The sequence below is a fragment of the Apostichopus japonicus genome, chromosome 23 (genome assembly GCF_037975245.1).
Source record: "Apostichopus japonicus isolate 1M-3 chromosome 23, ASM3797524v1, whole genome shotgun sequence".
NCBI classification, from domain to species: domain Eukaryota; kingdom Metazoa; phylum Echinodermata; class Holothuroidea; order Aspidochirotida; family Stichopodidae; genus Apostichopus; species Apostichopus japonicus.
This window is the reverse complement of record NC_092583.1, coordinates 12,501,155-12,526,116: the sequence shown is the minus strand read 5'-3', so window position 1 is coordinate 12,526,116 and position 24,962 is coordinate 12,501,155. Positions and strand designations below refer to the sequence as shown.

The 24,962-nt window shown below is 34.8% G+C and overlaps 1 protein-coding gene across 1 annotated transcript in view; it reads left to right on the top strand.

Moving 5' to 3' along the window:
* The window catches only part of LOC139964954 (uncharacterized), a 28,963-nt gene extending 6,549 nt beyond the window's left edge, over nt 1-22,414 (top strand). Inside the window, exons 9-40 of the mRNA XM_071967063.1 lie at nt 426-592; nt 910-1,066; nt 1,563-1,683; nt 1,945-2,064; nt 3,297-3,440; nt 3,970-4,038; nt 4,683-4,751; nt 5,228-5,326; nt 5,674-5,742; nt 6,683-6,775; nt 7,228-7,314; nt 8,153-8,221; nt 8,339-8,407; nt 8,646-8,729; nt 9,700-9,780; nt 10,394-10,618; nt 10,987-11,067; nt 11,498-11,587; nt 12,026-12,127; nt 12,721-12,822; nt 13,212-13,274; nt 14,177-14,245; nt 14,392-14,469; nt 15,162-15,221; nt 16,111-16,191; nt 16,791-16,871; nt 17,061-17,132; nt 17,449-17,523; nt 18,368-18,448; nt 18,691-18,765; nt 19,303-19,350; nt 20,972-22,414. Coding sequence (XP_071823164.1) covers nt 426-592; nt 910-1,066; nt 1,563-1,683; nt 1,945-2,064; nt 3,297-3,440; nt 3,970-4,038; nt 4,683-4,751; nt 5,228-5,326; nt 5,674-5,742; nt 6,683-6,775; nt 7,228-7,314; nt 8,153-8,221; nt 8,339-8,407; nt 8,646-8,729; nt 9,700-9,780; nt 10,394-10,618; nt 10,987-11,067; nt 11,498-11,587; nt 12,026-12,127; nt 12,721-12,822; nt 13,212-13,274; nt 14,177-14,245; nt 14,392-14,469; nt 15,162-15,221; nt 16,111-16,191; nt 16,791-16,871; nt 17,061-17,132; nt 17,449-17,523; nt 18,368-18,448; nt 18,691-18,765; nt 19,303-19,350; nt 20,972-21,148 — 3,058 coding nt within the window. The 3' untranslated portion in view covers nt 21,149-22,414. The remainder of the gene's footprint in view (nt 1-425; nt 593-909; nt 1,067-1,562; nt 1,684-1,944; nt 2,065-3,296; nt 3,441-3,969; nt 4,039-4,682; nt 4,752-5,227; nt 5,327-5,673; nt 5,743-6,682; nt 6,776-7,227; nt 7,315-8,152; nt 8,222-8,338; nt 8,408-8,645; nt 8,730-9,699; nt 9,781-10,393; nt 10,619-10,986; nt 11,068-11,497; nt 11,588-12,025; nt 12,128-12,720; nt 12,823-13,211; nt 13,275-14,176; nt 14,246-14,391; nt 14,470-15,161; nt 15,222-16,110; nt 16,192-16,790; nt 16,872-17,060; nt 17,133-17,448; nt 17,524-18,367; nt 18,449-18,690; nt 18,766-19,302; nt 19,351-20,971) is intronic.
* The last annotated feature ends 2,548 nt before the right edge of the window (nt 22,415-24,962 follow it).

The following is a 24,962-nucleotide window of genomic DNA, read 5'->3' as shown; positions in this document are numbered from 1 at the left end:
ACAAAAACAAGATTATTAAGAAAATGTAGCACATGATAATACAATGATTTAATACTGTATAATAGGCTAAGAAACATTAGTAAACAGTGACCATGTAATGCTGGAGCAAATTGCAGTAATCAAGTTCTTGAAACAGACTTGTAAAATCTATATCTTATGTAAGAAATATAAAGCTTTAAAGGAGAATCTCTATAACCTTTCTAGCACTTTTAAGTTTATAAAATGTGCCTTTTACAGCTAAATTATACATCAGTTTTAGTTGCTGATCAGCAACATTATGAAACAAGTCATAATTTTTTTGGTGGGGGGGGGGGGGGCTCCTTATACAAACTAAACAGAATGGAGTGAGAAAGTTACCATTTATGTACCTCTGAATGTAGATTAATAGCTTGAAATGACAATTTTACCCTTTACCATTGTTTTAGACTTACAATCCGTACAGTCGGCAAGGTGAAGATCATTGCATTTGCCAGCTGGTTTGCGTTCTGCTACACGATATTGTACATCATCTTAGGGCAGTCTGATCCGCGTGACGTCAAGAACATCTACGATACACCCGCTGCCCTCGGTATTGTCGGCATGAGGATTGGTGGTGAGTTGTAATGCTAAATACATATAAAGATATATGTATTTCAATTCAAACAGCTCAGTCAACTGTTTTGGGATTGATATTTTTCTTGAGGTATTCTATTTATTTATTTTTCCTACATTTGAATGATGCAACATTAAACTCCCATGATTTCAAGGAAGTCTACCTCCTCAATATTGTTCCCATCTCCTTGCTATCTTTTATCCTTCAGCTTCTTTCATCATTTATTATCATTTTTCACTAACCTTTTATGTCTACACCTAAAATATCTAACATTCTGAACTTTGTCCTTGTTTTCTACTACATTCCATCATCTTCAGCTACCATCTGGTGCATCTATGGAGCAGTGTTTACCCTCAAAGACTTTCCTAAGAAGGGAGCTTTTTACCTCATATTTACCATCCTTTCATCCTCTTGGTTCCTTGCTGAACCTGTCATGATCCTCTTTTCTAACTTCTGGCTTCCACTGTACTGTAGGTGAGAGCAGTGTTTTCGTCATCACTTTTCTTGCCCTATTTTGTGTGTCTGTGTGCTTGCACTACTAACACAGCTATGTAATAGTGCTTCTCATTTTATAGCATGTGCATAATTACTTATGCATGAAAACCATTACTTTCCCCCATTTAATCATAATAACTTATAAATAAATGTGAACAAACTTGTAATGTTTTCCAAAGTTTGTTCAAGTTGTGCAAATTTCTGCACAAGATCATCTTCAAAAAACCTATTCAAAGATGAGTGAAAATGTACAAAAGTATTAAACTCAGATGAGTTTTGTATATAAACAACTTAAGATATTACACTGTTTGCTGATATTTTGTCATCACTGAATCATCCAGTACTGAAAGCATGTTGGAGGACAATTGGTTCACAGACAAACAATTAAGTATGAAGTGTAAAACTAAGATGGAAACCTTCTGATTTTTTAGATCTAATTTCTTTTGTAAAGCAGTCTATTGTTTTTTTTCCACAGGGCCAAGTGGGTTCATGCTATGTACCTCTTGACTCTTGTCGTTGGACATGTTGTGTTTGTCATCTTGACCAGACCATCGGCCACCAATAAATACTTTCCATTCCATCTCAGTACTAACAAGGTAAGGACATTGAATAACGGCAATTTATTTTGACTTTGAATCTTCCATACTTTTGACACTTCCTCTACAAGGGTGTAGGTGTATACACCTCCCCCCCCCTCCCCTTTGCCATCTGCTCATTTGTTTAGGTGTACCATATATTTTGAGTCATTGTAATGCAGGAATTAAAAATATAATTTACTAAACTTTTGTTGAAACCTGTTTTATTCTCTTTATCTACACATGTAAATAATGTAAAAGTGACTTGTCTGTCTTTTTAAGGTTGGTATTATGGAGAATGAAGAAACAGGTCTATATGAACACGAACCAACTGAAGAAACCTTTTCCAACTTTATTGCCACAAGCTTAAGACCTGAGGAAGATAGATCTTCTATATACCTGGTAAAGTTCTAAATATTTTAAATATCCAAGGCGCTGTAGTACTGTTTCTCCGAAAAGAGTTTCCCTTCCACAATCCAGTAGGTGGCTTAGACAAGAATAAGACAGATTTGAGCACCTAGCTGGGTAAACATGAGACTTTCTGGAAATGAATGAATTAATCATAGAGATTATTACTAATGGTTTTTGAAAGAGTAGAAGGAGGCAGATTAGTTCTGTTTTGTTCAAACTGAACTCTCTGGATTCCCAGCCTTAAGTTGATTACAAATCCCAAACAAATCACATCCTTGCTGGAGATCTCATCCAGATCTGTTTCATCATTCTTTCCATACCAATATAACCAAATTCTCACAGCCCAAAATCACAGAATGTGAGTAAAACAAGACATGAAAAAGGATGAATACTGGTAGTTATTAAGTCAAGAATGTCTACCATGAGTTCAAGATTAAAACTAACAGCTAGGTTATACAGTTAGTACGCATGAGCTACAAGTTACCCATCTCTACCCAAAAAACTCCACAGTGGTTGAAAGTATGATGATAAAATTCCTAGTACATTGATAATCGTTGCTATGTTAAAATCAAGACAGAGGATCCATTCTATATATCATGCCAGTAGAAGTAAATTTCTCTGTGATCTGCAAGGATAATAACCAACCTTTATAATAACTATACCCTCTTCAGATGTATGTATGTATGTATATATATATATATATATATATATTAGATCCTCCTGCAAGTAGGAACTCGCGAAGAAGCCTCATAGGCTTATCAAAGTTGCAAGCTGACCGAAGTCAGTCTCTTACATTCATATTTAGCATCCATGATTATGTATTGTCAATTGTCAACAACTCTGTAACTGTACGACATACATTAATCTGGGAGTGACGCGAACCGGGGACCTTATGATTGGAAGGCACCGGCGTTAACCACTGAGCTAACACTCCGCTAAGCTAACACTCTAAGGGATGCCTCTCTGTTTTCTATAACCATGCTCTTAGTCATCTTCAGTTCTTTAATGTAAGAATTCTGATGTAGGCAAATTCTTTCTGAAATAAAACAACCAACTTTGTTGGTTTTTAGCCGATAAACTATCAAATACAGAAACTTCCTTTGCCCTTTCTGTTTGCTGATGGTAGTTAATATTACTTTTACCCGATGAAAACTTTCCCATCATTTAGAAATTTGTGATACATGGGAAGTATCCTGTTAACTGTCTTTTTCTATTGTTTCAAGGAGAAGGAAACTAATAGAGCAACTGCAGCCAGTAATTCTAGCCAGAAACAACCTTCTAAGGGAAGATTTGACATATTCATGGCTGGCAGTGAGAGAGCTAAGGTGGAACGGAAGACAAATGCTTGTTCACCAGTTCCATCCATTGTACGTTCCTTTCATTGCCAGCCTTTTAATTTCTCTTTTCTTTCATCTATCTCCTGTTAAAATTTATGCACATTATTAACATCATCAGTATGGGTTTCTAATAGTTTTTAATTTAGTTTAATTTAATTTTTTTATTCACTTTTTAATTGTAATTAATTGTGTCTAATGTTTGTAAGTAGCATCTCTTATTACATATCTTCCTTCGTTCCTCATAGTAAAGTTTTTGTCTTGCAACCAGTCATTTTTAAACTTTTCAAAGTTCTTGCCAATTTATTAAATCTTTTCAAAATATATTTGTTTCATAATTTGTTATATTAATTTTTGTCTTGATATAAGTAATTTTATCCTTTCAAATTTTTGTCGTGGCATGTTTCTTACTAATATATTTGTATGGTATCTTTATTTGAATTTGTTTTGATATCATCATGTTACTAATTAGGTTAATCAATTTTACTGGAAAAGAGAAATTCTCTCTTTTTGTTTTTGAACCTTTGATGTACTAACATGTTTGTTTCTTAACATTACTCAGAGTTCTGTCATTTCCATCATCGACTGTCCTCTGCCACCACCAAGTTATCTACCAGTGACGTACATAAAGGTAGGTTTATAAGCACTGTCATCATTGTACCATATCATCATAATTTATTAAGGATGACATACTTTATTTATCAATTTATTAAGGTGTTAGGGTAATAAATAATTTTATTTATTAATAATTATATTTATTCTTTCATTGAGAAAGCTTTCCTCTTTCAAGATTTTCTCAGAGATAAAGAAATTAGTTTCAGATAGGAGACACATATAAGAGCACGTTCACTCATACTGAATTGAATAAACTTAGTTTATGCCATTTAGTCCTTATTGTAAGCCATGTCTTTAATTGTATTGTATTTTATTAATGTATTGAGGATGACTTATTATTATTTTTTTTTTGAGGATGACTTACTTTATTAATTAATTGGTCATTAAAACTGATGTTATGGTTACTAAATTATTTTAGTAAATAATTAATGATAGTAATCAATTATTCAATGATTGAGAAGGCTTTTATCTTTCAGACTTTTCTCAAAGATAATGAAATGAGTGTCAGATAGGAGACACATATTTAACATGAAACTTTCAGATAACTAGTAAAACATAATTGATAAATTGTAAAATCTATTTGATTAATAAATTGATTACAAAAATGCCATCCTACATCACACTTTATGTTTCCTCTCTTGCAACTCTTTGTTTTGTCAGGATGATGATGACAGTCAAGTTCCGATTCTGAATCTTGGAATTATGGACCAACAGATACAGTCCTACGAAGTTAGTGCATATTCTCAGTGTCGGAGCTAGGGGTATTGGTCAGGGGGGGTCTAGAATGGTCTGTAGTGGCGCTTTCGACACTATCTAAACGAAGCGCCACCACTGGTTGGCGCGGAGCGTATAGAATTTTTTGAGTAAAGATACTCCCTAGATCGCCGGAAATTACCCTTTCCAGGCCTTGCTAATTTGCAGATAAACGAAGAATAAATAGGCGTCAATGCCAAGAAAATGTGACAAATGTCAATAGGTAGATGAGAGCGCAATAAAAAAGTCAATAATCGCGAATAAGTAAAAAGTGGTAAAAAGCTGAAAAGGGCACCAGCAGTCCATTTGAGTCCGTCAGGGGGGGCATCCGCCCCCCTGACTGTTTGGACGCTCCGCCACTGCATATTCTACTCTGATGAGATTTCTCTCAGAACCACGCGTAAACTAAACTTTTGTTTGAAGTATTTCGTCACTTTTGATTACTATTTCAGAACGATTCTGAGTCCATCAACACCACTCTTGATAAGGACCAGGACTGGGCCAATTTAGTCATGGAAAATCTGGATGCCCCAGAGGACAACAGCTACGAGGTCTGTTGAATTCAGGGAAAAAGTTATTGAAGTTATTTTTTTTTTGCTCTGTTTATGCTTACAGTTTTCTGTGTGAAATCTATGGAGTTGTTAGCTATAAACAAAATACAGCTCGATTAATGGAAGCATTTTTGTTGTAAATATATATGTGTATAATAACCATTTCTATGCTACTTCTTTAACTACTGTAATGCTAATTTGCGAGGTTGAAACTTTCGTCTTCTTTGTTTAGAATATTTATCAGATAGTTTGTATATGTTTTCATCTGTGTTTTACTATATTTTAATGAAATTTATGCTATAAAGCTGATGACATCTTTATTTCTTCACTTTCTGTTACGCGTGAAGACTGCTTCAACCAAGCAACTTGAACAACCTGCCAAACCGCAACAGAATCTACGGTTGACAAAGCAGAAGGTAACAAAGCAACTTGATGTACTAAGTGATGAGCATAGGTTTATTGGACCCTTTCAGATCAAAGTCTGTTAAAAAATATTTAAACTATTTAAGCAGTATTAAAAGTGTTCAACTTCAGTGAGACAACCAGAAAACCATTGGAAGAAACTAAACATAATATCCCACAGAAGATTGACTTGTGGAATATAAGTCAATTATTCTTTGATATGGATTAAATTGTCTTTTGTTTGTTTGTTCAACTATATTTCAACCATCAACGTTATCAACATTTTACATCAGTGGTTCCCAAACTTTTCAAGGCGGGGACCCCATTTCATGTAGCGCCATCCGAGCGCGACCCAAAGTTTGTGTCTCGGGAATAATGAAGTTGTGCAGGCCCACATGTACCTGTAGTACAGTACTGTAGTTGTATGTGAAAACAATATAGTGAATATACAGAAGAAGGGTGGCCAGCGACAATTGAGCAAAAAACGCCAGATTCACTCAGGAAAAACGCTAGAACGGCCGCTAATAAAACCCTAAATATGAGTTTTCAGGGTGAATTTTGTAGGATTTTGACTGCGAACGTTCAAAATCGGGTAAATTTTGGGTACCCTCAGATTTTTTATATATTTTGAAACAAGCCTGCGACCCCACAAGAATTGCTTCGCGACCCCAGTTGGGGTCGCGACCCCAGGTTTGGGAAACCATGTTTTACATAATTCAAGTATATACATACAAAGTATATGGTTGTGGGGATCCTCGAAAAGGTCTTAAGAACTTGTAAGTGAGGTATCCCCAAAATACAAACTGACAAAGTATAACAAAGGTTCAAAGTTTCATCAAATATGATGGTTTTAGCAAACCTTAACATAACAATTATAATTACTAATAGATGAATCCTTGTTTTAAGCTTTTCACACACGAAAAAAAGAAATGATTTTGATATAATTTTCCAAAGGAAAGTGATATCGTCGTTGAAGACTCGAGTGGTAGTGACACTGTGTCGGTTGACATGACCTACTTTGAACAACAATATGACGACAGCTCAAAGGTAAGTTAATGCAATATGTTCTCCAATATGCTTGAAGGCTAAGTAAGACTATTTTTGCTGGCTGGTGTTGTTAGAGTAAGCTAGAATTATTTAACGTTGAAACGATGAGTCCATTATTATTAAAATAGGATTATTTACCAGTCGATCAGATCGTGACCTCAAAAAATGAATTTTGACCTTATTGTTGTTCATACCCGGATGTGAAGTTTTCTTGAAAATTATAAAGGTAAGAAATTAAATGATGTGTGTGAAGGTGGATCTTGTGATTATGTTAAGGATTGAACACAATGTAACGTACTAGAAAGAATCCAATACCCCCTACCACTAATCAAAATATGACTGTAAAATAATAATAATAAGAAATGGATTAAGCAAAAATTTTCTCCCCCTTTGTGAAACACCTCAAAGTACATCATATTAATAATATGTTCTTTGCTTCATACTTTCAAAAGGCCAAATACACTGTGACTGTTCCGATGGTAAAGACCCCAGCCTTAACAGGACAAAATGGAATGTACGCCCTAGCAGATTCTGATGAGGTAAAGTCCAATAACCTTTTACCATGAAATGTTTTTTAGCAGATCATACACAGGGTTAGCTCTTTCGTTTGTTATTCCATATAACAGGTATACAGGATGCAAACGAGTTGAGTGTTAGGAGTGTTAGCTCAGTGGTTAACGCCGTTGCCTTTCAATCATAAGGTCCTGAGTCCGAGTCACTCCAAGATTAATGTATGTCGTCCAGTTACAGAGTTATTGACAATTCATAATAATGGACGTTAAATATAAATCTAAGAGACTGACTTCGGTCAGCTTGCGGCTTTGATAAGCCAATGATGGCTTCTTCGCGAGTTCCTGCCAGGAGGATCTAAACTGCATACATACATACAAATGATAGCATATGCCAAGTAAAGCTCCCCCCCCCCCAGTCTCCCACCACCTATGTCAGAAAATGAGCTAGGGAGGTTATGTGGGTGATCTAAGAATTGTAGGTTCAAGTCCTGGCCAGATCATGGCATTTTGTCATTGGGCAAGGCACTTAATCTCCATTGCCTCTCTTCTCCCAGGTGTATAGATGAGGACTTGAGAGGTAACTTGTAAAAATAGAGTTGTGTGTGCCAATTTGTGGCTGCATTCTATGGGAGGTCCCCCTGGGGACACTTAGATTTGGCACACTGTAGTGCCCAAGAAGTGAACTTTAACCTTTTTATGGTAACTTTTAGCCAAACCTTCAGAGGCATAGAATGCTTTCCATTCTCACTGCAAGTGAGTAATTAATTTACTATAACAAATGCTAGAAATATATAGATTGGTCAGTTTTGAGGAGTTAAGATCCCATTTTCTGCAACTGAATTATTGTCTTTTATTCTCACTCTAGTCTGATGACAACTCAGGAGAGGACTGCGATCAAGCCTCACCCATCCGTCAATTCCAATCAACCTTTAAGGTAAAATTTAGAACCTATTCTGATTAAAAAAAAACCCATCATTGTTGAATTTCCTTCAAATTTGGTAAAGTTCATGATTTCTCATGTTTATTCATGTTTTTATTATATTTTTGTTAGAACATCTTCTTTGAGCTACCAAAGCAAGCAGTCAAATCAAGAAAATCTTGCCCACCATCTAAAAAGCAGGTAATTTTATGATTTCCTCCAGAGGGACTATATTTCTTGTGAAACAAATGGAAAAGTAAGAATTAGATCTGTCTTGAGGCAATTTTGTAGTTCAAGGTAATTTCCTATTCGTTTTCGTATGTTGTGTCTCTTCAGTTCATCAAAGATTACTCACCAGTAAGTGACCGTCTTTAAGAAAACCATTTCCCAGTACATAACTAAACCTTTTCTTTCTTTTTGAATTTGGTTTTGTTTTCAGGAACAACTGCCGACTGTCACCAAAGTGGTGAAAGATGAGGTAACAGCTGCACCAAAGTATGACTTGGTACCAAAACCTGCCAAGGTATGGAGGAGGATAAAAGACAGAATGAAAATGTTGTCATTTAGCATTTCCTTCAAAAATAGACAAGCCTGTCAGGGAAAGTCATGGGATCTCACATGGAACACTTTTGGCTATTAAAAGATATCTTTAGGCAAAATGAAAAAAAAATCATTTTACTATGTTGTATACTGTTAACAGACACAGTCCAGGTCACACCACTTTTAATTTGTGAGATATGACACTGCAAACATTTGAGGCTTATCGATAAAAGTGGCTGGACTACCTAGTCTAACAATACAGACCGTTAGGTCAGTTACTCAGATGTAACACAAAACTAAATGAGAAAACAAGAGACTTTTATTGTCTCAAATGATTAAGAACATGTGGTGTTGAATGTCATCCAAGAATTCTCTGTTGATCACTAGAAATGATTAAAAAGAACATCATTTGGTTAAGTTATTGGCTATTATATAACACTGGATTACCATTAACATGTTAAGGCTCCAGGGAGGAGCCAGTGTCTTCACAAATTTAGCCTTTAAATGAGCATTCCATAAATGTAGAATATTTAAAAGGTGAATATGTTGAAAATCAGAATAGCTAGAGAAACTTTACCAGCTTCTCAGATGTTTTCTTTTTTTCTCGAACAATGACATATCAAATTCTGGCTAAAGTCATTCTATAAGAGCATTCTTAGTGCCTGGTCATTTAAAGGCAGTCATGATACAGCACTAAACACACCGTTTTCATAATCACATGATCATAATCTGCATGAAAGAGGCTGGTACTGAAATGTATCATTTCTATTAAAAGGCATAGTTTTTGGTCTATTAATATCTTTCCTTTTATGACTTTATTCTTTTATGGCTATTCTGAAATAGTTCTTAAGTCCTAAACTATACGTAACATTTGTTCTTGAGCTTTGAAATTTACGAATGCCACTTTCCCTTAACTATACATAAATTTGAAATCGTTTAATTTGTTTTTATAGGGAAGAGTGATCTATGTAAAGCCAGCAGACACCCCTGTATTGCAATTAAGAGCACCCAGGAAGGATTCTCTTACAGACAAGGTAATTAATATATATGTAGTTATATGTAATGCTGTTTGGGTTGAAAAGCAAAGGAAACGGTGGTGAACAATGGTTGTCATATTATTTGCAAAGATTGCCAGCTGTCAAGATCATTGAAACTTGTAAAAATACTGATCATACTCAATAAGTTTGCTCTGTATGAAGGAACGTTCACACCAACTTGAAACCTTGCTAATACGGAAATGGAATAATTGCTTAAGCCATAATGGACAAACTTCTTCACTTTTCTCCGTAAACCAAGTTACCTGATAGTTGAGAGAAAGAGAGAGAGAAAGAGAAAAGACCAATTGTGAATGAAGGATACATTAGTAACACTCCCACTGCAGTAAACCCCTTGAATATGCTCTGTCTGTGCCTCTAGAAGAGTTAATTAATTGTCAACTACCTTCATCTCTATTGGTATCGATCCTACACAGCATCCTGGGTATTACCGTATTACTGTCCACTACATTCCTTAAAGTTTCCACTCCTTTTTCTTGTTTCAAATTCATTGCAATGACAACGTCATCGCCTTAAAACAAGTTTCCATACTTGTAGTTCGCCTTTTTAAGTAATATTGCAATATTACACGGTGATGTAATCTTTCCTACAGCTTACAAGTGCCCCGACAGTCCAATCCGTCCTGAATGCTGGCAGAGTTGATTCACAAGCGACCAGTGACTCTGCCATTCACCAAACCACCATCAGAGCCACTGATGATGATCTTGTCATGGATGCTGTCAACAACTCTGCTCCTGACAATACCAGCGTTCCCATTAGTGAAGATAATGTCACCGCTCCTTCCATTGACCAATCTAGACGATCAAGAGAACGTGCGGTAGGATTAATTACTGACTTAAATTCTTACTTAAAAGGGTATTATTTACTGAAGCAAAAATAAAGCATCCTGTTTGATGGTAGACAAAAATTTTGTGACAACTCTATGGCTCAGTTTGTCATCATGAAAATTGTGACCACATAGATTGTCAGAAAATTATGCAAAATGTTCTAAAACTGTTGTAAATTTTATTTTTCAAAGTTTGTTTGATGGTTTTGAAACTTTGTGACCATTTTAAGCATATCTAGCAAATAAGAAAAATCCTATTTAAATTGAAGGATATCATTTTAATAAACTGAATGCTTTAACAAATTGTTAACATTTGTCTTGTTATGAATACATCAATTTCTTCCCTTTCACACCTACAGCGAAAAAGTGCTAATGGTGGGACAGAAGCTGACAGGAGACATGGTTCATCTGCTGACCGAAGAAAATCAAAGGAACATGTGGTCAGTATAGTTTTAAACTTTAGTAAATACTTTTGTAGGGTAATTAATAAAAATTAAGCAAGTCATATATTTTGATTGAAAATTTACTGCATGTACGTCTAGTGGTAATTAGGCACCCAATACAAAACTTATGGCTCTTAGATATGACATAAAACTTGTTAATTTATTTGTTTTGCAGTACTCTGCCCTAAATCCTAACCTCTTACATTTTTTATCTTTCAATATTAAAAGCATGTCTTTAATCAATTTTGCCTTACTTAGATTTTCCATGTAAAAACTGTTCAATATAATTAGTAATATTTTGAAATAATGTAACACTAAATTCCAACGTTAACCTAATTCTCTCCAACAAAAAAAACTTACTGAAACCAAAAATGTTGCATGAAATAATGAAAATGAAATATTTAAAATACTAAAAATTATTTTTTAGAGCAAGAGGGCAGTCGAAGAGGCAAAGAAAGTTAAGGATTCAGAAGAGATCTGTTTGCCAAGTACTGACCGAACTTTCGCAGAGACTGTGGTTGGTATCTTTTCAATTTTTTCTTTGATAAAGCTTTTTTTTTCTCACAAAATTTGTAATTATTGATGCAAAAAAAAACTGCAACCAGAGTGAACCTCTCTTGATACCAATTATAAAAGCTGTTTGCAATTTGCATAAATTATTCATTTAAATGAATTTTTGAAATAATATTTATCTCGCACCTGGAATTATTCTAAATTTAAATAAAAAGTGACAATGTTTTTGCTCCATTTGTATAAGGCTTTGTGAAAAAGGTTTTTAATCCAAACTGACATTTAATACTCACCATATCATGTTGTTAAATATAGTGTTGCCATAGTGATCTTAGACTTTCTACCAAGCAGAATTTCTCTTAACACAGAACTAAGCAATAAACTGTACACATTGAAACTTTTCACCAAAACTTTGCAATGATCTATTTCATAAATATAACACAAGAATGCAGAAGAAGTTATGGAAGTCGAAGATCTAGAAGAGACCTGTTTACCAATCACTTCTGCAGTGGCCCATCAGAGGAGCAGAGGGTGGGTGAAGTCTAAAGTAAGTCGGCCTCTTGGCCATCAATCACATACGATAGACATAAATGTCATGGGCGGTGTCCACAACACTCTTTAGGAGGGGTGTGGCAGTGGGGAATTCAAAACTGTTTCCCATCATACGTTCCTGGAAAAAATTAAACTTTTATACGGCGGTTGTCCTACTTTTCAACTTTGTGTGCCGTCGAAAAAGGGGTACATCCTACTTCCCCCCTACCTTCCTCCCTGTGCCTCAGAAATCTGCACCTTTTAGCATACTATAAAGCAACTCCAGATGTTGTCAGAGAAGGTCATCTTCCAAAAGGTTTCATTCTTGTGAATTTTTCTCCGACATTATGGGTCTATAGATCGATTTAAAATAGATAAGTAACCATGGTTGGCAATAAAAGACGGGCTGTTAAACTTTAAGCAGACTTGACTCGACTATGTATAGTGTACAACTTAATTATTACATTGTTAATCTCAAAAATCAAATTTCTCTCCAATTTCATGTAAGCCAATGATATTACGCTAGCACACAGTCCTGCAAGATTAATTGTAGAGATTTTCTAGTATTTTTCATCATTCTTGATTTTTTACTTTATTTTTCCCATGCAGCTTCAAAATGATGACTCATTTCAGCTAGATAATAAAACAATTGATGATGCTGAATCAGTCGGACCTTATGAAATGGAACGAGGCCGACAAAGGGAACGACAGGTATGTTTGGCTGCTTTGAAAATTTAAATGATACTCTTAAAAAAATTATTATAAAAAATGTAACATTTTTGCAAAATCTGGGTTTGCACTTTCTAGATATATCACAGTTGGGTAGTCCAGCCTGTAAAATCAAACGATACTTAAAATTAAATTATTTGAAAAATGGAAAAAAAATATTTTACCAAATCTGTGCTCGCGCACTCTCTTGATGTATGACAGTTAAGTGATATATCAAGAGTATACCTGTAAAGACTTCAGGAATGGTTTACTTGAAAGTTGAAGTCATTTTTCTATTTAAACGACTTAGTTTGAATTTTGTATCGTTATTGAAACTAGTTGTTTTTTTTCTGTGTTGATTCTTATCGCATCTTGTTTACTTTAACAATCAGGAGCGTAGAAGGACAAAACATCGCGAAACTTCTGCCAGTGATCGTCGCCGCCCTTCGGTTACGGTGAGTTTCTTTCGGTCCTTTCAAATTCATGATGGGCAAGTTTATCACTAGGAATTAACTTGAGGGACACCGTCAGTTTGACCTTGTGGCGATGTCAATGCATATTCATGAGCTGCATGGTATTTTCAGCTAAATATTAATCTGTGCAGCAGTGCAGTAGCCTGTATATAGCAATGATAAAAGTATCCTACCCTGTCACTGCATTTTATATTTTATCTGAAAGAAGAACTCTGACATTGAAAAAGCACCAAAATTTATATCAAATTTTATAGAAAATTGTTTTTAAGATTGTCAAAGACTTTAAATTATGAAAGCTATAATTAGTAAAGAAATTATGAATAATGAACTTATACCCAAAAAATTACAATAAGATAGCTTAAAATTGTAAGATAGAATAATATAATCTTTCGTTTATGGACACATTTGATTCTGAAAGATTATTAGATAATAGTCCTTTTGAAGGTGACTAATATGTAGCATCCGGGAGGTCGGGGGTTCAAGCCCTGGCCGACAAAAGTAAGATGGGTTCTTCATCCAGAAGAAATCCATGGTTTTCCTAGCTGAAATTGTCTTCCAAATTGTTTAAGAACTTCAAAAGGATCTAACACTGTAGATTAAATTGTGTAGCTGCCTGATGTGAAGTATCAAGTCAAGTCCACCAGGGTTTTTTTTGATGCAGTGCTAATTCCTTTCACAGCTTGTAATTCATTTGTATATATTCTTTGTTTTTCTCTTGTAAAGTTGTGAAGAAACAAATAAATAAATGAAATGATATGAAACGAGCCATCCAGCTTCTCCAACATGCACATGCAACTGCTCAGCATCGTGAAATAATAAAAATAATTAGTATTATTATTATTATTATAGAAGATTTAACTCTATGTAAAACTTATATCTTACAGCGTGTGGACATGACCGATTCAGGGGTCCAGAACAAACAGGACCAAGTTGCTGATGAAGAGAAAACCACAGTAAGATTTATGTTTTTCGTTTTTTATTGTTTCAAAAAGTTATGATTATAATTTATTACAGCATTGTTGCTAGAAAAGTAAAATATGAATGTATGAACAGGTAGACTTAAGTTTTTGTTCTTATTTTATCATTACTATTTTTCTAGACTGAGAGGAAGACTAAGAAACATCAGAAATCGTCTTCTTACTATGAAGTTGAGGATGAAGTAAATCAGCAACCACTGGTTAGTAAATAACTATTATGATATGAAATTTATGTTAAAAAGCTGTACCTTTTACACCCCATCAGAAAAAAAAGTTATGGGGTGGTGTAGATCCTCCAGGACCATGGTGGTATTAAATTAAAAGTTTTAGTCTTACCTATCTCCCCCAACCCTGCCCCTCACCCCTCCCTGCCCTTCATCCCCTCCCCTGCCCCTCATCCCCTCCCCTGCCCCTCATCCCCTCCCCTGCCACCCACCAAAGCAGCCAGGGTCTCTTCTTGTTTGTATTTGCAAGGCCTGTGGAGGGGGGGGGTGTAGGATTTGTTGTTATTTGCAGGAACATTTCTTTCACAAAGACTTTTTTAGGGCAAATGTTACTAGGCCTATATCTTCACAATTCTATAATCCACTTGCTAAAGAACTATAATTACTTAAATAATTTATTTGCTAAAATCAAGTTACCACCTCCAAACATCTGTATTGATTTTGAGGTTTATACATTCTTTTAGTCAACTGGCATGAAAAATACAAGTGCCCTCTTATTCTACTGACAAAAAGGAAATTTACTTACACTGAGCCATTAAATAGCCTGAATTTTTAGGAATAGTTATAGCTATGAACTTATGAAGTGTTTGATGACATTAAGTTTCTCTCAAACAAATGTTGCTTATCTGACTGATTAATTAATCTACTATAAACTTACTGCCTTCCAGAGGAGGTCCAGACACCGAGACCGCTATGCAATCGCTGAAGAAGGAGAACAGAAACGTCACGTAAGTTTGCTCTTTGTGAAGCGATCAGGTTGAGAGCAACCTGGCGAGATGAAACAGAATTTGTGACTCTTCCTCCCTTTGTATTTTCAAGAGACAACTTAAAACATTTCTGTTTGATTCCTAGTTTCTTTTTTTTCTTTCTTTTTTTCCCCTTGGTTTCCTTTGTCTCTTTCCTACTTTGTAAAGCATTTTTAAAAGGCTGTATTAAGCACTATATAAGTGTAATTTATGATTATTATTATTTATGATTATTATTCAGTTTATGCATTTCCCAGATTAAATATGTTCAAAACACCTATGTGTAAATAGGTTTGAGAGAATGAAAAAAATTAAAAAATAAGCCAATTTCAGTGAGTTTAAGCATACAAAAGTGATAAGAACCCACAAGCTATAGACTTAAAATGTCAATAATGGTTTTATAACTTTATTTGAATAAGAAAGCTGCCTTGCATTTTAAGGAATGAATTTTTTAAAACAGTGTTGTTTTATAAAACTTTGATGATATAAATAAAGGATTGATTGTTTAATACAGGGGGTTGCTATTTATTGACTTGGTCATGTGTTGCATTATTTACTAGTTTTGAGGACCAGTTTTGAGGTAATTTTATTCCCGATCAAGGTGGTAGGCGTACATATCGGTATTCTATACTTCATCCTTTACTGAGGGGGAAAATTTACATATGATGAATATTATGTCACATATATGTAATGCAAACTTTCACATGACATATCTGAGGTATCTGGAGAAAAAATTTGCTCCAGTTTTATTATACTAACATTGGATGAAAATAATTTCTTTCATTAGATTTTAAAACTGTATATGTAACTGGTTAATAAAGAATGTCAGCATGTTGGGATATGTAAATAAAATCTGTGATTTACTTTGCAGTCTGAGAGGAGATCTAAACACAGCAAGACCTCAATGACGAGTGTAATGGTTGAGAATGAACACGATCAGCAGAGTGGTGTGGTAAGTTCATTCTCATTAGCAATCGGATCTTGACCAACACAAGATCATATCTTACTGGTATGTGTCCTTTTGAGTATAAAGTTATTTATACCCCCCCCCAAACATGTTACTGTTCTGTTAAGAGGGCATGATATGTTACAGTCATACAAGGATCTTCATCAGAGGCAGACTGGTGAAATTAGAACATTGAGGAATAAATAAGATGGAAGAATGGCAGTGAGATGAAAGGAAGTTGGAGATGAAAGGGATGTTGGAGTTGAATAGGTTGTACAGAGGGGCATAGAAAACAGAGTGAGATAGAGAGCTAGTGAGAGTGATGGAGGTTATGGACTGAATAGGGCATACAAAGTTTGCAACGTCTGAAAGTGAACAAGATGGGTTACTGCAAACCTTTTGCACCGTATTGTTATATTTGATAGTCACATGATTCACAAAAATGATGTATGTTCATGATGTTATATAATCGGAATGAAAGCAAGTTTTAAATTAGTTTTAATCTTATGAAGTCATATTCTATGCCATTTTGTAAATTTAGCAGCAAATACTTGTCAAACTAAAAATTGTGATTTTTAAATATGGAATTGGAATTTATTTTCCAGATTCAGAAGCAAGGAAAACATTGTGGACCAACTGCTTCTGAGGTCTATCCAGAATCTGCAGCATGTGCTCAACCATTGGTGGTGAGATATTCAGACTTATTTCATTTAAATTTTATTTAAATTAAAGTTCATTTAAATTAAACTTCATTTAATTTAAACTTCATTTAATTCCAGTTTCATCACCCATTTGTTTTGCGATGTATGTTCTCCTGGAAACGATTTTCTTTGTTTAATTACTCAAATTTGTTCTCATTTATTTTTTCATATCAGACAAGACAGAAAAGTCGTAAGATCCCGAGTTCTGAGCTCAGTATCGAGGATGTGATTGAACAAGAGCCGGTGGTGAGAATACCATTACTGATTATTATAAATCTAAGCATTGAGATACACATTAAAAGAAACATTACAAGCAAGCTAATTTCATAATAAGGGTAAGTTTTAATGTGACTGTTAAAATCTCCCCAGCAAGGTCTGTTCTTTCAGGTTTTAGATATTCTATGTCTCTTTAATACACAGTTTGAATGCTGTAATAATAATAATTAAGATACAGGTACTGGCTTAAATATTCTCATAATTTGTAGGTAAAAAAATGAGTGCTATTTTATTTATGAAAGTTTGTCACTAATTCTATCATCCATGTCTTATTTGTCAATCTCAGAGAAGATCAAAACACCGCAAGCATTCAGTGACCAGCGCACTGGTAGAGAACAAACGACAGCAGCAGCAGACTAACGTATGTTATAAACTTCAAACACACAACAAAGCTTCTTATAAGTTTCTGGCACAATGATTCAAACTTAAACATCAGACCATTATACTACTGCACTATTTAATATAGTAGAAGCCTATACAGATGAAATGATCTTAGATATCCACAATAACCAGAACCATGAATTAAACTTGTCAAGTATTATGGTTCCATCCTGACTATTCCTTAAACACTTTCAGCTTACTTACCTTTCATCTCACCTCTCCTTTGTTGTGTCTGTATTTTTTGCCTCTATCATTTTGCCCAATTAAATTGTCCTGCCATCTGTCTCTCTTCGTCATGTTTCCTTAATCTGTCTTCATCTCAATAAGTAGCCTCTGAAGTATATCGTGCTAAGCCCTCTGACTTTTATATTCTGTTCGTATTTTAAGACGAGTGGTACATTGGATGCTGGCAAATATTTCCATGTCAGAGTTGTTATTGAAATCTCAATTATCACACAGATAGATGCAAGTAGTGGCAGTTATTTGACTATCAATATTGATTATTTATGCATCTGTTAGACCAGTTCATAATTGTGTCCAATAGTCAATGTAATGTGCCATTTATTTTATTCTGAAACATCTAAAGTTTGGTCTGTAATGGCATCATTCCTGATTGGATTTGGTTGGAGGAAACATGTCATATCTATATCACCTCTCCTTCCTCTGAGAGTTGAGAGATTATTCCAAATTTCAACAGAAATTCAGCTCTCAGGAAGAAAAAAAACTTACAATGTGAATTTATTTTATACTACTTCATCTTTTGTAGTAGATCATTACACCAAATTTGAAGTCAAACTTGATATTATTCCATTTTTCATTTTCAGTCTCAGAAGCAAGGAAAACATTGTGGACCAACTGCTTCTGAGGTCTATCCAGAAACTGCAGCATGTGCTCAACCATCTGTGGTGAGATATTCAGACTTATTTCATTTAAAGTTCCTTTAATTCCAGTTTCATCACCCATTTGTTTGCGATGTATACACTCCTCAAAATGATTTTCTTTGTTTAATTACTAAACCGTCAGTGGTGAGATATTTAACAATTACTATATTATTTATAAAAGTATTATTCATCACCAAATTTATGAATTTAAAAGTTACTCTTTTAATTTAATTAAAATTAATGTTGCTTTCCTTCTTAAACTTCAGCGAAGAAAGAAAACTCACAAGAACCCGAGTTCGGAACTTACTATCGAGGATGTAATCGAACAAGCGCCGGCCATGGTTAGTGAATTTGCCAAACTTTTAGTATCTCGCCCTCCTCCCCTCCTCCCCTCCTCCCCACCTCCCCTCCTTCTCATCCTCTTCCTCTAAATCTGTAATGTCTTCATCCCTCTTCTGCCATCACCTTTGGAAAGACCTGAGTCACCTCTGAAATCATCTTAAATACTTAATACTGAAAAAGTAATGAGATTTAATTGGAAGTATCTAAAATTAAACGTTATATAGATGCATTTTCAGTTTTGTTGTAAATTTGTGTCACTTAATAAATTAGGCCACTTTCCTGTTCACAAATAATTGGATACCACTTGATATAGTGACTATTAAAGAGATCATAGCTGTTAACCATTTGGCTGTTCCTGCTTATGGAGTTGGTGTAATGTTTAATTTGGCTTTGAGAAACCTTTAAAAATTTGTGCGTAATTTCATCATTATTGGGTCGACTAAACAAACAACTTATAACATGTACTGGCCTCTCTTTCAAAATTGTGGTAAATTCAACAAAAATAACAACTGATTTTCTTTAACTTTGTTTTGAAGGATGAAGCGAAAGCAAAGAGAGACAGAAAAAGAAAAATCCTGAAGATGGTAAGAAATATATTAAATTTAAGTAATAAAAATCATTTTGATACAACAGGTACTGTACCTGTTTTTGTCTCAAACGTTTAGAAAGTGTGTGTTCTTTTGTGTCTAGAAATGCACTTTCTGTAGGATATATTCTACCAGTTTAGCCTAACTGTAATAATGAGATGCTATCTTTGTGCTTTCTTATGAATATTCAGTTATAGGTTTATTTGTGCAGCCAGTCCTCACGTGACAGTATTTCTCAAGAGAACCATTTTGTACACAGTTTAATATGTCAAGCAATGTCATCATGTATGATACAGCTCAATGAATGACGTATCTTGTGGACCGGGGAAGCCCTATGGTTAGGCCGGGTTAACCCCAAGGGTTAACCCTAACCCGAGATATACTGCATCACATGTAGTATCATGCAATACCGTACTTCTTGAGGCAATGCAACTTGACACATTATAACTTGTCTTGAGAGATGAAAAAAACTTGAGGTCTTGGGGGTTTGTGGATCGACTAAGACATCACCATGGATAATAACAGCTTTCCTTTTTGCTTAGTTTATTTTGTTAAATTATGCATAAAACTTGATAGATGAGACCAATGAGTTTGTAGTTCATAAATTTGACTATAGATAAAGTGTTATGTCAAATAATACAGAAAAGAAAAAAAAAAAAACATTATTGCAATCAGTGACTTTCTCTTCAAATGTGAAAATGACTACTATGGAAATGTGTCTGGACAACATCAACTCTTTGAAATTAAACAGAATCATTATTTGTCCTCTATATATTCTATAAAATTGTCAAGTGTGTTTTTACTTTAGTCAAATGCAATCTAATTTTGCTCAATAATTATCTGGAAGATTATTATAAAGTAGCCAAAAAACAAGAAAACCTACACAGAGCTAGTTTACAAGAGACATATTTACCATAATTACTTTTCATAATAGCTCCACATAATTAACAAATGTCCCTGTCCTCCTTGCCTTTGCCTTCTTTTGTTTTTATTCTAATTAACATTTATATTTGACAGAAAATGACAAGGCCAAAATTGTTAGCAGATTTCAAAGTTATTTTCATAATCCATATAATCACTCTATGAGAATATTTCATCTGCTGTAAGAAAAAAGCAAAACATGAAAACTGTCACTACCTTAGTGAAATATGGATTTAATTCAATCATTGAGTAAATACCTGTAAATATTTTGTAGTGACTTGTCAGAATTTCTGCAACCATATCACGCAAATTGCAGTTTCATGAGATCACACAATAAATTACTTCTGTGTGAAAATTGCTCAAATCAATCATGGGGCAAAAGAGCTTTTGCTGCTGCTGCCCCTTCTCTGTGGAACAGCCTTCCAGAACATGTAAAACAAAGTCCACCTCTTTCTTCTTTAAAAGCTCTCTCAAGACTCATCTGATGAAAACTGTTTAATTAATTGTTCAATGTTGCCCATGTTTGCTTGCATTTTTTGTCTTGCACTATGTTTACTGTTTTTTGTTTTGCTGTCACACTGTTTGTGTCACTGCGCCATGAGCGTCCTTTTTGATGGATATACCGGCGAATTATAAATGTCCATTATTATTATTATTATTGTTACAATTTCCGCCGATGATCTTTCTTCATCGTCAGAGGGCAGCCCTTGAAATGGAGGAAAAGGAATACAGAAAGAAATTGAACGACTCCAACAACAGCGAGAGCTCACATGAATCCACGGTTGAGGAAGAAGTTAAGAAGAACAGGAGACGACATGCTATTCACAAGGCCAGAAGAACGCTTGGAAGAAACGATACCTTTGAGCAAGAGTGAAAACAAAAAAACTATATTAAGTGAAAAAGTTGAAATGAAAATTAACATGCAAATGTAATAAGAGGAAATATTATTGAATGAAAGAAGACAAAATTATGGCATATATACGAAATACAAAAATTATGAATTACAAAATTATAAAATGCATGAAATGAAATATCGAAAGCCAAATTATGATAAAATATGTCACATTTTCAACGAGTAAATATAAATAAAAATTAAAAACAAATGATGTTTTTTTTTATATATGTTTGTATCATGCTTGTCTATAGATAATTATAACATTGCAGAGGTACATCGGGAACATTTTAAGTACATTTTTAAGCAAGTTTATCAATAATCTAATGTATAAATATTGTTTTTAATGTCTGAATTTCTATTTTTTTTTGCATCCAGCTTGAATAGTGAGAGAAGTAAGTATCTTATGACCATAAAATATTACATATAGTTCACCAGGAACAGGAGCTTGGAAGTTTGAATATATTATTCATCAACTTATATTTATTTTGAATATTTCCTGTGTATTATAACTATCGTTATGTGAACATCGGTTCGTTTTGGTTTAGTTTTGTAAGTATCCAACTTTACATGTATTGTATAATTTAACACTGAGCTGGCTTAAATAGAAACACTGTGAGATCATTTATTTCAGTATTACCCTACTATCTGGGACACAGTGAATCCCTAAAATGTAAGTAAGAGTAAGTTTACCATTAATTCAACTGTGAAGGACATTCAGTAATAATATATAAACATCACTTCATGTTGTTTATTTTCAGAGTATGCAACAGTTTTCTAAAGAGTGAGTGAGGAGGGAATATTTTAAGGCCAAAAAGTATTTGGTTTAAATCACAAAGATATTTAAGTCTTGAAATAGACAAATGCAACAAAGAAGTTGAAGTTGTATATATTATTCTGCTATCTAAGTATCAAGTTTTTATTACATGTGCAATCTTTTATAAAAAAGTTTTTGTGAAAACAAACTTATTTTAATATTTTGGTATTCTGCAAACCTTTTATGATTACTAGTACAATTTGTGAATTAAATTATGTTTTCAGGTGCCTTTTATTTCTGCAAATGGTGACATTTGTTATCAAATTGTGACAAATTCAATGCAAAGTTATGTTTTAAGGAAAGTTTGTGGTTTCACTTCAAGCTTTAAGAAGCACAACACATTAGTCAACAATATAACACAACAAGAAGATATTATACATTCAATTGCTAGAAATCATGCAATATAATAAATATATATATGTTTGTCAACATTTGATTTTTGTAGCTTTGCAACATTGGTTACTTGTGTAATGATTTTTGCCTTTCCAACGTTTTCAGCTGTCAAAATATTGATCGCAATAACACACTTAAGTAGCTTAAACTTGTAATAAACTGATAACGGTTTCCATGATCTGTCAGTTGCTAAGAGAGAAGCAAAATACCCCCGGCCCCCCCCCCCTCCAGCTTCTGTTTCAGCAAAAGCGTGCCCCTCCACACACAGCCCAAGTTCCGTGCCGCCATTTATGTCCCAAACAGCTGATGCTAGTAATATATAGAATGTAAGACATGATAGCTGCTTTTCACCCAGTGGGCGTTGCCAGACATTCCAATCTTGGGGGCCCAGGGAGGGCACAGCACTCAATTAGGGGGCACAATGTTTATTTGTGAATGCCGTTCTGTGGGAGGGATCTAAATGGAGGGAGTGTCCCCCTACCCTTTGCGAAATTTTTGATTAATTAAGGGTACTTAGATGCAATCTGCCGCTATATTTTGCAACTTGTAGTTACTTTATGTTCAAGAATTTTCGGGCTTAGTCTGTCCGATATCTACGTTTTTAATTGAGGCGGATAAAAAAAGTTTCACAAAACATGGAAATTAACCCATTTGCTTTCATAATGTTATTAAATAAGAGTGTTGAAAATTGAATTTCATGCTAGGTAGTAGTGAAGTTTAAGCACTAGCGGTTCACGCCGGGGCCTCTGTGACCTTGTTAGTGAGAAAACAACTGGTTATTGTGATAATTCGGTGGAAAGAAGTATTCCTTACCAGAAGAAAGACAATACATCAGCAGAATAATTCCTCTTGCTACTATAGCACCACACTCAAGCTGCCGACCCTAACTAAGTATGCCTCAGTATGCACCTTTTGACATCGTAACTTTCATTTGAGGTGGTTACCTCCCCCCCCCCCCCATTCCCGCCACATGGGAGTCTGCTTCAACGACCTCAGGGTCACACCCCTGCCTTAAAAACTTGGATACGACAAAATTAGTTGTTTGATATGTAAAAAACGTCTGTTTAATAAATAATTGAAGAGACACCGGTCCATTTGCGTACACGAAGCATTACAAAGTAGTAATATTTCATTGGAAAAAGGCAACTTCGAAGTGTGGTACCTATTAGCATCAGTAGATAGGGAACACGTTTGACAAAGAGCCAACATTTTGTATCAGAAATTCACTTCCTTGGACCAAACTAAGCGAAATAATTTAATTTTTGCAACATCACTCCTCATTTTTCGTCTTGTTCTATCTGTAGAACGAAGAATTTGGGGAAATATTTTGCACTGAAATTAAATCTCGGAGAAAATTGATTTTATACCCTACTTCTACATAGAGGAAACTAATTACGTCGACTTTCCATGCCTTTTGAACACAAAATGTCTTTCAAATACATTGTTCTTTTATAAAATGTGACAAACCTGAACATCACCAATAAGATTAAGTGTACAGCGACTTTATTTCACCCGAATTTGCTGCAAAACAGCTCATTCTCAACGAATAACTTGATTTTTCACTTCCTCGGTTGTGTCGTCTTGCCGCTGTCAATTTGACCAACGATTAAATTTCTGAAGTTAGTGAACCTAATGTTATATCCCCTAATACCTGTTGACAGAAAGACCTACCACGGTTTATATTCCTAAATTTGTGTACCTATAATTTCTCACATGAGACAATTTAGATGTGACTTTTTGCATTCATCTGAAAGTAAACACGTTTTTGTAAACATTTAAATTGTCAATTATTAAAAAAAATGAATGATTGTAATATGAAATTAGACAAAATAGAAATTATACGGAGGCCTTTAGTGAACATGTAGTATTGCCGACCTGTACGAGAGAACCAATACCGCATTAATTCGGTTGTAACGACTCCTCCTGGACCATTACCCATAATAACGCTGCTCAGGCATGGAGTAAGTTACCATCCTACAAGTTTCCATGGAGGTTTCGTATAGGTCAGTAGAGTGCATATGATTCAAAGGGTGGGTGGGGGCGGGAGGGATGGAGATTTTTAACTTCCTCAACTGATTAGGTAGGGGCTGAGCCTATATGGTAGGACAAGGGGCAATTGAGTGATTTTATAAAGATGGGGTGTGGCCCTCGGGTTCGCTGCAGATGGGCAGGTCTGGTGGTCCTTCCTTCAGAAAAAATGTACACGTCAAATGGTTCATTCTGAGGGATTTTTGCTATAAATTAGAACTTCATAATTAGCTCCAAACGAAGGGTTGTTTATAAATACTTTTCAGTTTTTGTGTTTGGTTGAAAAGGGGGTGGCCACCCGTAGCGGTGGTGTTATTTCCCCTAGCTTAACCATTCCCCCTAATGACGATGGATATGGGGATGGGGGGGGGGGGGGGGTAGACGTATAGATTGATCTGGAACGGAAAAAACTTGATTCAAAGCCTCCTGTACCATATAGTTTACTTACCAGGCCTTAAAGTTTGACAAGCAATTTTTGTTTTAGAAATCCACTTGGGGAGCGGCCAGTTCCTAATTAAATGATATGTTTATCGTTTTGAAGAAATATCAGGCCGTTTT